A 13,098-nucleotide genomic window follows, 5' to 3' on the forward strand; every position below is an offset into this window, starting at 1 on the left:
AGACTGAGATTACAAATAAGTTCTAGTCAAGTGTGAGAGACCCAGCGCTCTGCCCCAAGGACCGCCCAGAGAAACCAGGCAGACCCATCCTTTGGAGAATCACCATGGAGATCATTATGTCCCCCCGACTAGCCCTGGGTGGCACGCACTGTCCTGTCAGGATGTATCAAAGTGGAACATGGCTTGAATTTTTGGAAAACAATCTTTTAGTTGGAAAACTTTGAGGGTTTTCCTTGGTTCTCTTTCCAAATCACTTTTAATAAGAATATATTTTTCTTTTAATTTAAAAAAAAACACACAGTAAGAAAGGAAGATCAGGACTAGCTCCCCCAGCTCGTAACATGATGGTGTTTCCCGCAGTTATATCTCAGGAGAGCACATCCTTTAGACTAATTCCAATGACCAAGTTTGGGAGCACAAGAATATTCCAGAACTTCCCCGTGAAGGAATTTAGAATCTTGAAAGGAAAGCAAAGCTAGCACATACCAGCACATCAACAGCAGCCAAGACAGCGTTTCTGAAGTCCCAAGCACCTGAAATGAAGGCTTAGAGAAGGCAGTGTGGGTCAGGGTGAGGGCTCAGCTCCTGTCTGCCTTTGGCACGTGAGTCCCAGGGAAAGGATTTGGGTCCTGCCTTGCTGGGGGAAGGATGTCTCCCTGGCCCCTCGTTTCCTCCAAGTTTAGTTGGCTTCTGGCCCTTCCTCACCAGCGTGGGTAACAGGAGGGGACGCTGGTGGCCTAACTTCTGTGGTCGGTGCTCAGGCTGCTGCACCGGCCTATTTCATTGCCTTCCACTGTAGCCGGCACTGTTCATGGCCACCACTCCTTCCCAGCCAGGCCCTGATGCTCTAGACCCCGAAGCTGGGGAGGCGGGCCATCCCTGCTGTGCCTGGTGCTGACTAGGCTGGGACCCCTCCACCATGAAGCCACCATGCATCCTGCCTGCAGCCTCCTGGCCCAAGACACTCATCTCGTAAGGGAGCCACCTCTGAGGTTCTGGCCCTGCCTCATCTTTGGTCTTCATGCCCCCAACTCCCTGTCCAGCCTGACTCACCCGAGTTCTCACCAGCAGCCAGCACTCTCGCAGACCAGGCAGGGTTGGCAGGCATCTCCTGGCCAACTCACTCCCGAGCTGTCCTGTCTCCATGACACCTATCTCCAGTTGGAGCTTGAGTGCCACCTTCTTGGGCTTGGCTCCAAACGGTCATCAGCAGCTTGAGGCCACCACAGGAGCCTGGTTCCACTCCACATGACGGCATCGCCTGGGATGTTTCAGACACTTTCAGGTCATTGTCTTCCAGAGCCACTGGCAGGGCTGCGGGACCCTAAGTGTGACATCAGAGCTTTGCACACGGGGCCACCATGATGCCACTTTTCTTTCCAGCTCCCTTGGCGGACACACGCTCACGAACCCAGTGCATCTCAGAGGGTGACTGCTCCCTCCTTGTGCCTCCCCATCGGCGGGAGCTCCGCCGGCATTTCCTCACCCAACGCTAGTGTCCTGGAGGCGGCCCCAGTTCTACTCCCCGTTAGGGACCCTCATCGCCCTCTCAGGCTGGGCCAACCCCAGCCAATGTGGCGTCCCAGCTGACTGACTCTGACTCGCCGGCAGTACTGCCCGCCCGGGGCCAGCCTGAAGCTTGGAGGGCTGGAAGCATTTTACTAAATCTGTTGAGATCTTGCTTCCAGATGTATCTTCTGTTTGGCTCAAATAAATTTTATAAAGCTTCTCTACAGGTTTGGACATTCTTACCTCTACAACCGAGGCAGGCACTTTGCTAAACAATGTACATAAATCTCTGTCATCAGACCTTCATGGTAATGCACACAGAACCCGACCTCAGTGCCATTCCCTTTCCCTTCCTTCTAATCTTTCTTTTCTCGGTGCACCTTCCTCCTTGAGGCAGCAGCAGGCATCTTTGCTCAGTGGCTGATGAAGTTTCCTTATGGAAAACATTATCATTATTTTCTATTTTCTATGTAAAAGACAGGCTCAGAAAGGCTAAGTAACTTGCCAAAGGTCACACAGTAAGTGACGAAGCTTTAATGCTATTTTAGGTAATCTGACTTCCCAGGCCACATGTTTAACCAGTTACACCACACTAAGGATGAGTAACAGTTCCTTACACCTCCGGAACACATGGGCTAGCAGCAATGGTAGAAATAAACACATTAAAAATAAAAAAACTTGGAAGGCTACCTCTACACAAGTTTGTAAACCCAGAATCATTTCAAGTAAACATAACCCTTCTCTGCTGTGGCCTGTGGGGGAAATGAGCTTAGAACTAGAGTCATGCAGACCTGGACATGGGCTCCCAGCTCTGTGCTTACTAGGTCTGCGGCTTAACCAAGACACTCGGGCTCTCTGAGCCTCAGCTCTTCAGTGTGAAATGGGGAAAAGCCATCCCCATGCCTGGCTTCTGTGAAGATGAAATGAGATCATGCACATAGATGCTGCCATCCTGCTTGGCCCTCAGTACCTCAGCAGGTCTTACCTCGCACCCCTCTTTCAGGGACATCTCCATCTTCAAACTGTGCTCATGTCGCCATTGTGGGAAATATTTTGCCTTTTTTTTCTTATAATATTCCCCTGCGTTCACTTTCCATATCTGATGTATCTTTTTCATGGTGGCATTCCATTGGGAAAATGTAGCATAAAACTCTTTAGTTGAGCACAGGTTGCTTTCTTGTCTGTGCACTAGTTTCTGCCAAATCAAGTTCTGCAGGGCGGGGCCTCGGGGGTGCAGGGCTGGCTCCTCCTCTGTACTAGCCACCCCAGCTGCTCACGCCCAGGCAGTGCACGGAGGCCACGGAGGCCACGCCGAGGCCGGATCCCGGTGGGCAGTGCCCTTTGTTTGTTTGTATTGTTTTTGTTTTTTGTTAATCCTCGCCCGAGGATATTTTTCCTTTGATTTTTAGGGAGAGTGGAAGAGAGAAGGAAAGACGGAGAGAAACACCGATGTGAGAGAAACACATGGATTGGTTGCCTCCTGCATGAGCCCTGACCAGGTACATGCCCTTGACCGGAATCGAACCCGGCACCTTTTGGTCTGCAGGCCGACGCTCTATCCACTGAATCAAACTGGCCAGGGCGGCAGTGCGGACTTTTAATTACTTTTTTTCACTCTTTGGCTAGAGGTATATAAGGTTAAAGGTGACAAGCTATTGAGGGATTTTTGTTTTGGTTTGGTTTTTTATTTTACTAAAGTAAGAGTTCTCTAGTGGTATTTGTGGAGCTTTTCTTTTTCCTTTAATTGTGAGTGAGGATAATTTTCCGACGTGTTTGCTAGTTTACTGACGGTCCTCTTTTAGATGTTAACCATCTCTGTGGATATTGACTTATGAACTAGTATTGGTTCCTTGTTAATTTTTGGATAGTGCCAATCGGTCTTCAGCATGTATATTTCTCTATTCCATTAATTTAATTTAATTTGAGTTTTATTCCATGTTCCTCTTTGGAAGTCTTCAGTTTATATAGTTTAACCCAGTGATGGCGAACCTATGACACGCGTGTCAGCCCTGACACGCGTAACCATTTCTGATGACATGCAGCCACATGCCGAGGATGAAACATTTGCTGATCCTGAGGATGAAACATTTGCGAAATAATGTTTTTTCCTCAAAGTGACACACTACCCGAGTTATGCTCAGTTTTTTGGCGAAGTTTGACACACCAAGCTCAAAAGGTTGCCCATCACTGGTTTAACCCATCGAGTCTGCTTCCGTAGTTAAGACTTCGTAGTGCGAGAAAGGGCTGCTGCCTCCCTATCTGCCCGGGACAGGTCTTTCCCTAAAGGGGTGACAAACCTTTTGCGGGTGCTCCCCGCCTCCTGGCCTGCAGGTGGCCTGCGTCACGCCCGTCTGTTTTCTGTCCCAGGTCTGCCATGTGAATCTGGAGGGGCAGCCGTTCTACTCCAAGAAGGACAAACCCCTGTGCAAGAAGCACGCGCACGCCATCAACGTGTAGGGAGCCCGGGCCCACGGGACAGGCCCGGAGGAGGCTGCTGCTGCTGGAGGGACGGCCGGGCGGACGGCCGGGCGGACGGAGCAGCCAGCTCCTGCGGCCGCTTAGTCCCCTGCGCAGAGTGTGTTGCATCGTCCGCCCGGCAGGCGGCGGGACTCCGGACCCACGCAGTGCTCAGCCCCAGACTGGATTGTGCCCCGGGCGGGCGTTCGGGACAATTCTGAGAGCCCCAAAGCGAAAAACAAAGCAACCCTAACCCTCCCCACGTGCGGCCCTTCCTGCGGCCACCACAGCCAGGGAGCGGGAGGCTCCGGGCAGGCAGCGCCACGTGCCCGCCGGGCGGTGTCCGTCCTCACCGGGCGGGTGTCTGTCTGTCCTCACCGGGCGGGTGTCTGTCTGTCCTCACCGGGCGGGTGTCCGTCCTCACCGGGCGGGTGTCCGTCTCACCGGGCGGGTGTCCGTCCTCACCGGGCGGGTGTCTGTCTGTCCTCACCGGGCGGGTGTCCGTCCTCGCCGGGCGGGTGTCCGTCCTCGCCGGGCGGTGTCCGTCCTCGCCGGGCGGTGTCCGTCTCACCAGGCGGGCGCCCTCCGGGGAGGAGGAGGCGTCCTCGCTAGTGCGGCTCAGACCTCGGGCCGGAGGAGCGCCGTCAGGGCCGGGGGAGCCCCGCCTCGCAGGGCGGGTCCTCTGGGGCCCTGCCCCTCCCCGCCCGCGGCCGGAGGCGGCTCCCCGGCTCCCCGCTCAGTCGGAGGCCCGCGGCGCCCCGCAGGCTTGGCTCCCCTTGGCCTTGGCCGGGGAGGGGACACTGGGTTTCCCGGCCTCGCTTTCCGGGCGCGAGAGAGGGAACACCGGCCGGTCCTGTGCGGCCTTGGTGTGCCTGTGCGGCGGGCAGCCCGCGGCCCCCCGCCCCCCCCCCCGCCCGCCCCCCCCCCGCCCCCCCCCCCGCGGCCCCCCGTGTCCCCCCCGCCCCCCCCGCCCCCTCCCCCGCCCGCCCCCCCCGCGCCCCCCCTGCCCCCCCCCCCGCCCGCCCCCCCCTGCGGCCCCGCGCCCCCCCCCCCGCCCCTTCCCCCGCCCCCCCCCGCGGCCCCGCCCCCCCTCCCCCCCCCCCCCCCCCCCCCGCAGCCCCGCGGCCCGGCCGGGGAAAGGAGGGCGGTGGCGTCCGGAACAGGGCGGCGGGTGGGCTGGGGCAGGCCCACACTCGGGGGGCGAGAGGCCCCCGCGCTGCCAGCTGCGGTCGGAAGGCGGGCTGGGCAGGCCTCCCAGGCGGTCCTGGAAACCCCGGCCGCGCGGTGCTGAGGGAAGAGGGACTGACGCTCGTGGCCCTTTTGGCCAATGCTTTGAAAACGTGTGGGCTGGGCTGGTCAAGCAATTGTTTGTAAATAGTCACTAAAACAGACAGGCCTTCGTGATGGTTAGCGCGGGCGGCACCTTGGAGCTGCTGGGACAGAGAGAGGCTGGTGCGGAGCTGGAACCCGCACCGCTCCGCCCGGCGGGGACGCTGGCCGAGGCCTCCCGCGTGGGCACCACACTGAGCGCTCCCCCCTCCGGTCCTCGCCGCTGTGGGCCTCTGCACCCCGGAAACCTTTCCTGAGGATGCGTCAGCACACTCCCGAGCCCTGAGCTCCCAGGGACCTGCTACCGAATCTGCCCCTTCTTCCCGAGAGAGGGGCGGCTAGATGTGTCCCTCGAGGGAAGCTGTTTGGTTCCCAGGTAAACCCCAGCCCACCCCTCCCCCCCTCCCCCCCGCCCCCAACCGGGAGCACCAGGAGGGACACAAATGAGCTCCTGCCAGGCCCTTACTCGGCGAGGCCGCGGGGAGAGAGAAAGCCCAGGCACAGGAGTGCCTGCAGGTTTTGCAGGAGCTGCAAACAAGTACCTTGGAGCATTCTGTTATCTTTGGAAAGGTCAAAGGCACAGGGACAAGGAGGTTGCAGACTATACAGAAAGGCTCTAGGCAGCTTTCTCTAAAACAAAGCAAAATAAAACAAATTATCAGGGACTGATCATGAGGAAAGGAAAAAGTTCCCTAGAATTGTTTCCAAATATATCTTTTAAAGTCACACACACACACACACACACACACACAGCACATGTGATGATTAAAAAGTGTGTGATCATTGAAAAGTGAAATATCTCAAAGGAGAACTTCGTGGTCCTTTATTGAATCAGTGTTTCTTCATCTCAGAGCTAGTGTAGATTCTGAGGAACTCTCTTATTTATCAGAACACAAAACAAAAAGTTTTTTAGGGCAGCAGGGAAAGGAGTCGTTTTGAACTCGCTTTCTTGGTGTTTCTAAGTTTGGTATAGCCTCAGTGTGAAGGCTGTATCTATTTCAGTTAACACCATGGATGGCCACAACACCAAAACAATTTTTAATAGTCATGGTGTGGAGTACACTTTGGGTCTGCAGTTTCTGTCGTGGTATTGTTCACGTTTATTTAACATTTATAAACATTGACTCTGTGACAGAGTGACTTGGGCTTGCAGTGTTTGGGTTAGGAACCTAGCTTTTCTAATGTTAACTTTTCAACACACATACTTTTTTTTTGCTTTGGGATTTCTTTTTTAATTTTAGGATTTCAGAAGTGGAATGTAGTGTGTTAGAAGTGTGCACAAAACTATTTGGCATGGTTTTTGTTTTGGTTTTTCTTGCCATGTTAATTCTACTTTTTAGCAAAATAAAACTTCCCAAAGACTGCAAAAACAGTTTTCTGTGTGAAGTGTTTCATGAGACACCAAAAGCAGGGTTTTCTATGTGGCCACAGAAGCAGGGTTTTCTATGTGGCCACAGAAGCAGGGTTTTCTATGTGGCCACAGAAGCAGGGTTTTCTATGTGGCCACAGAAGCAGGGTTTTCTATGTGCCACAGAAGCAGGGTTTTCTATGTGGCCACAGAAGCAGGGTTTTCTATGTGGCCACAGAAGCAGGGTTTTCTATGTGCCACAGAAGCAGGGTTTTCTATGTGGCCACAGAAGCAGGGTTTTCTATGTGGCCACAGAAGCAGGGTTTTCTATGTGGCCACAGAAGCAGTCCGGGAGGATGTGAAAGGCCCTGGAGGAGCAGCCCACGGCGCTGTGCTGGCCCAAGGCCCCAGGAGCACACACGGCTCACAAAGCGAAGTTTCCAGGTAAATGAAGCCCAGCCTTGGCCTTTCTCTGGGAAAGCTTTATTTATTTAGCTACTTGGTGGTTAAATATTTCATATTTATTTTTATTCTGCTCTACATGGCTTCATATCTAAAAAAGTTGCTATATTTTCTTCCATATCTTTAGTTTTGAAATAAGCTCAGAGAAAAATCCTCTCCTGGCATTAAGAACAAAAAGACCTTTCTGAGGGTCTTGTGCTTAACAAAACCTACTCTTTTCCAAGGTACTCCGTTTCTAGGCATTACTTGAAAAGAAAGGGCATTTTCGTAATTTACTTTTGAGTATCTAAATTATATTTTGAAAGAGCTATGCAATTACAAGTAGAAAGAAAATCTCATTATTTTAGTACGTTTTAAAGCTATAGCCGTTTCTAAAATCAGTGAGGGAGGAATTGAAATTTGGGAGGATCTCAGAGATCACCTGGACATCCTCCAGATCCGGGGGAGGAGGGGCTGAGGCCCAGAAGGGAATGGCTTCCCAGGATACACCAGCCAGGGATGCAGTGGGAGCAAGAGAAGAAACATGGACCTGCACATGGTAAACCAGGCTTATAGCAAGGCTGATCTAATCCTACCTACGTGACGCTGGGACAGTCTCTCCAAGCCTGCCTCTTTACCTGAAAATGAGGCATTAATACCTGCCTCACAGTGACAGTTTGAGAACCACATGCAATAACTTTTGGAAGAAAAATGCAATACAAATGTTCGTTATTATTATCACCGATAAAGTGGGGTCAGAACCCAAGCCTTCACTCCTGCTTCATTTTCTTAACTCCTCCAACTTCTCCATCCAGAAAGAAATCCATTGGGGAAATCAGCAGTGAGAATAAATATGACACAAATAGCCCAGAAGTATGAACCACATAGATCAGAATTTGGTTTCCAGTAGTTTCCCTTATCCATGGGGGACACCTTCCAAGACCCCCATGGATGCCTGTATATACTGAACCCTATACATACTTGGTTTTTTCTATGTATACATATTTGTGATAAAGCTTACTTTATAAATTAACAATAATAAAATGGAGCAGTTATAACAATATGCTGTGATAACAGTTATGTGAACGTGGTCTGTCTCTCTCACAGTCTTATTGTACTGCACCTATAGTACAGATATGCTGACCAAACGGGGATTCACAGCTCAGACGAGATTCCATCATGTAACTTATGCAATTTAAAACTTATGAGTTGTTTATTTCTGGAATTTTCCATTTCATATTTTCAGACCACAGCTGACTGTGGGTAACTGAAACCACGGGCAGTGAAACCATGGATAAAGGGGGCTACTGCACCTTGTACCACCATTTCTGTCCTCGTCACTGAGGACTTATGAACAGAATAAAAATTATGTGTTCGTTTCCTCACTTACTTGTTCTTGTAACAAATATTTATTGAGCATTTACTATGTGTCAAGCACTGCTCTGGACACTGGGAACATGATAGTGAATAAAAGACAAAATACACTCTTTTCATGGAACTTAGATTCTAGTAGTTTGGAACCAGCCAACCAAGATAAATAACTAAGTTATGCTGGATTATTTCTGAGGAGAAAATTTTTCACAATTTAAAGCTTCTCTCCAGGGTAACACCGGCACTGAGCTGGACTTGGACTCCTTAATAATAAAGGCATGGTGTGAAGGATGGGCTTTGGATCCAATGCCAGGAAACAGCTACAGCGCAGGCAGGTGAGCTGGAGGAGCACTAGGTCCCTCAACCAAGAACGTGCTTAACTTATCTGTGCACAGAACACGGAACTCCAGTTTGGAAGACACTGCCTAGCGTTTGAGTTCAGTCTTTCCTGAGCTCCATCTTTCCCAGAACAATCCCAATATCAAATCATCTTTCTTGATGTTCCACTTACACGTTTGAACCGTTTCTACAACTTGGGCTTTATTTTTAGAGCCACTTTAAGTTCACAGTGTAATTGAGCAGCAGGCACACAGATTTCCCATGTGCCCTTTGACCCCACTCATGTATAACCTCTCGCATTATCAGCATCCCCACCAGATCAGTGCATTTATTACAATCAATAAACCTACATTGACGCCTCATTATCACCCAGAGCCCATGGTTCACATTAGGGTTCACTCTTGGTGTTGCACGGTCTATAGGTTTGAAAAACATATTATGACATGTGTCCATCATTATAACATCATACAGAGTTGGCCTAAGAATCCTCTGTTCCACTCACTCATCCCCATCCCTCTCTTAACCCTGGCAACCACTGATCTTTTTACTGTCTCCAGAGTTTGGCCTTTTCCAAGATGTCAGATAGCAGGAATCACACAGTGTATGGCCTTTTCAGATTGGCTTCTGTCACTTATAATATGCACTTAACTTTTCTGTTTTTTTTTCTTTAATAAATCTTTATTGTTCAGATTATTACAGTTGTTGCTCTCTTTTCCCCCCATAGGTCCCCTCCACCTGGTTCCTACCCACCCTCTGCCCTTACCCCCCCACACTGTCCTCGTCCATAGGTGTACGATTTTTGTCCAGTCTCTTCCTGCACCCTCCAAACCCCCTTCCCCCTGAGAATTGTCAGTCCACTCCCTTTCTATGCCCCTGATTCTATTATATTTACCAATTTATTCTGTTCATCAGATTTTTTATTCACTTGATTTTTAGATTCACTTGTTAATAGATATGTATTTGTTGTCACTTTGTTGTTCATAATTTTTATCTTTACCTTTTTCTTCTTCTTCCTCTTCTTAAAGAATACCCTTCAGCATTTCATATAATACTGGTTTGGCAGTGATGAACTCCTTTAGCTTTTTCTTATCTGTGAAGCTCTTTATCTGACCCTCAATTCTGAATGATAGCTTTGCTGGGTAGAGTAATCTTGGTTGTAGGTTCTTGCTATTTATTTATTTTTATTTTATTTTATTTTTAAATACATATTTTATTGATTTTTTACAGAGAGGAAGGGAGAAGGATAGAGAGTTAGAAACATCAATGAGAGAGAAACATCGATCAGCTGCCTCCTGCACACCTCCTACTGGGGATGTGCCCGCAACCAAGGTACATGCCCTTGACCGGAATCGAACCTGGAACCTTTCAGTCCGCAGGCCGACGCTCTATCCACTGAGCCAAACCAGTTAGGGCGGTTTTTGCTATTTATCACTTTGAATATTTCTTGCCACTCCTTTCTGGCCTGCATAGTTTCTGTTGAGAAATCAGCTGACAGTCGTATGGGTGCTCCCTTGTAGGTAACTAACTGTTTTTCTCTTGCTGCTTTTAATATTCTCTCTTTGTCTTTTGCCCTTGGCATTTTAATTATGATGTGTCTTGGTGTGGTCCTCTTTGGATTCCTTTTGTTTGGGGTTCTCTGCGCTTCCTGGACTTGTAAGTCTATTTCTTTCACCAGGTAGGGGAAGTTTTCTGGCATTATTTCTTCAAATAGGTTTTCAATATCTTGCTCTCTCTCTTCTTCTGGCACCCCTATAATTCGGAGGCTCCTTGCACTATCTTCATATTTTTGGATTATTTTTTCTTTTTGCTTTTCCAGTTGGGTGTTTTTTGCTTCTTTGTATTTCAAATCTTTGATTTGATTCTTGGGATCCTCTAGTCTGCTTTTGGATCTCTGTATATTATTCTTTATTTCAGTCAGTTTATGCTTAATTTCTAATTGGTCCTTTTTCATATTCTTGAAGGTCTCACTATATTTCTCGGAGGTTTTTAGAAGATTCTTGAAAAGCCTTATAACCATGGTTTTGAACTCTATATCCAATAGTTTGCTTTCCTCCATTTCTTTCATTTGTGACCTGTTTCTTTGTCTCCGCATTTTGGCTGCTTCCCTGTCTTGATAGAGTGGCTTTGTGTGCTAGATGTCCTATAGGGCCCAGTGGCTCAGCCTCCCCAGTTACCTGAGGTGGACGCTCTTGGTCCACCCCTTTGTGGGCTGTGTGCACAGTCTTGTTGTAGTTAAGCCTTGATTGCTGTTGGTGTCACTGGGAGGAATTGACCTCCAGGCCAATTGGCTGTGAGGATCAGTTGTGTCTACAGTGGGAGAGCTTCTGTGATGGAGACACCCTTATGGGGCAAGACTTGCTTCAGTGGGGCTTTGGTGCTCACCGAGTCTGCCCCCTGAGTGTGTCTCTTATAGATGTGAAGAGTTGTAATCTGGATGGTCTCACTCTGACCACTGGGTACACTGGCTCTTGGTTCTCCAAGCAGGTGCTAATTTAGCCTCTGCCTTAGGCCACCCAGTAGGAGCTACAGAGAGATCTGCAGATTCCTCCTCTTTGTTTGGGGTTTGGAGGTGCTCAGATGAGGCCCAGCTGTGAAGCAATGCAAGCTGCTGTTGAGCCTTGAGCCTTCTTTTGGAGGCTCTGGGGCTCTCAAATCCAGCTGCAGTTTGTTAGGTTTTAGATTGCAAAAGGCTAGGCCATTCATATGCAAAAGCTGCAGCGCATAGCTTGGGTGGGGTGGTAATTGGGTGGGGCGGGGTCTCAGGGAATCACCAGGGCGGAGCAAACAGCAATGGCTGCCCATCAGCCCTGCCCTGAAGAGGTCCCCGGGTCTCTGTGTCTCGCGGCACCGTGCAGGAACAATGATTGCTGTGAGCACCTCTGAGAGAAAGCCGCCCTCGTGTTCTGGCCTGATGTCAGACAGTCCAGTTTCTCCCATATGAGTCTGGGTCCCCAGAGTCTCACCCAGAACTAGAGTTCAGAGCAGTCGGGAGCTTGTATCTCCCTCCAGGTTGAAAAAGACAACAGCGTACCCAGTTGCCAGTCCTTTTCTGTGCGCACCTCCGTACCTCCGCACTTCGCCTCCGTACCTCCACACCTCCTACCAGTCTCAGTGTGCTTTTCTTTCCTTCTAGTTGTATAAATTCCACTCAGCCAGCCTTCCCGTGGTTCTGGATGATACCCGTTTTGTCTTTTAGTTGTAGTTTTGAAGTGATTGTGCGAGGCAGCAAGTTCAGGTGTTTACCTAAGCCACCAGGTTCCTCCTCTCCCTGTTTTTTCATGGTGTGAGAGTTAATTTCTTTTTAGCGCTGGGCAATATTCCAGTGCGGTGGCCGACCCTTTCTTCTCTGACATCCGAGGGTTAGGCTTTGTCACAGGGACGGAGGATGATGGTGCAGAACAGCCTCTGCTCCCACGAAGCTCACACTTTAAAGGGACGAGATGAGCAATAAACATGCAATACATAATCAATCGGAGATAGTGAGTGCTATGGAGAAATGAGCAGGGTGATGTGTTGAGGGCTGGAGTAGCTACTTTTGGGTGGGTGGTCAGGGAAGAACTTGCTGGGGAGGGGAAATTTGGGCTGAGGTGAATGATAAGAAGAATGTAGAGTGCCCCAGACAGGGGAGCTAAGTGGGAAGGCTTTAGGGACACTTTGGCATGCGGAAGGCACGGGCCTGAGAGCAGAGGGAAGGAGAGGGCAGCAGCAGGAGGGTGGCAAGCACAGAGGGCCTAGCCAGCCTTGGTGAGACATGCAGGTAATGACCTCAAATGCCTGCCAATGCAGAGAGAGAATATTTGACTATAAGAACCTCATTTTTTGTTGTTGTTGTTAATCCTCACCCAAGGATATTTTCCCCATTGATTTTCAGACAGAGTGGAAGGGAGGGGGAGAGACAGAGAGAGAAACATCGATGTGAGAGAGACACATTGATTGGTTGCCTCCCACATGTGCCCAGAATGGGCTGAGATTGAATCTGCAACCAAGATACGTGCCCTTGACCAGAATCAGACCAGGACTCTTCAGTCTGAAGTTGGACACTCCAGCCACTGAGCCACAGCGGCTAGGAGCAAGAGCCTCACGTCTGATAGGAGAGTGGAGTTTATGTTTCCTATGAGACTTTCACTTGAAAAAAATGTCTGAGTTGTTTATCAAGTAGTTCTGGATGAATATGGCAAAACCGTCCAAGTTGTTAAAGTCAGAAAGTCCAGTTCTGTGTGGGCACGGCACACACCTGTTTTCCTACCTCTGGGACACACGGACCTATGCTGAATACACACTGCACAAATGCTGTGCACAGCTGT

The 13,098-nt window shown here is 49.9% G+C and overlaps 1 protein-coding gene across 3 annotated transcripts in view; it reads left to right on the top strand.

Moving 5' to 3' along the window:
• Positions 1-3,966, top strand: part of LDB3 (LIM domain binding 3) — a 61,394-nt gene extending 57,428 nt beyond the window's left edge. For all 3 annotated transcript variants that reach the window (XM_054729015.1, XM_054729013.1, XM_054729014.1), the window contains one exon: positions 3,877-3,966. In XM_054729015.1, coding sequence (XP_054584990.1) covers positions 3,877-3,966 — 90 coding nt within the window. The remainder of the gene's footprint in view (positions 1-3,876) is intronic.
• The last annotated feature ends 9,132 nt before the right edge of the window (positions 3,967-13,098 follow it).

This window comes from Eptesicus fuscus, chromosome 17 (assembly GCF_027574615.1).
Source record: "Eptesicus fuscus isolate TK198812 chromosome 17, DD_ASM_mEF_20220401, whole genome shotgun sequence".
Taxonomy (NCBI): domain Eukaryota; kingdom Metazoa; phylum Chordata; class Mammalia; order Chiroptera; family Vespertilionidae; genus Eptesicus; species Eptesicus fuscus.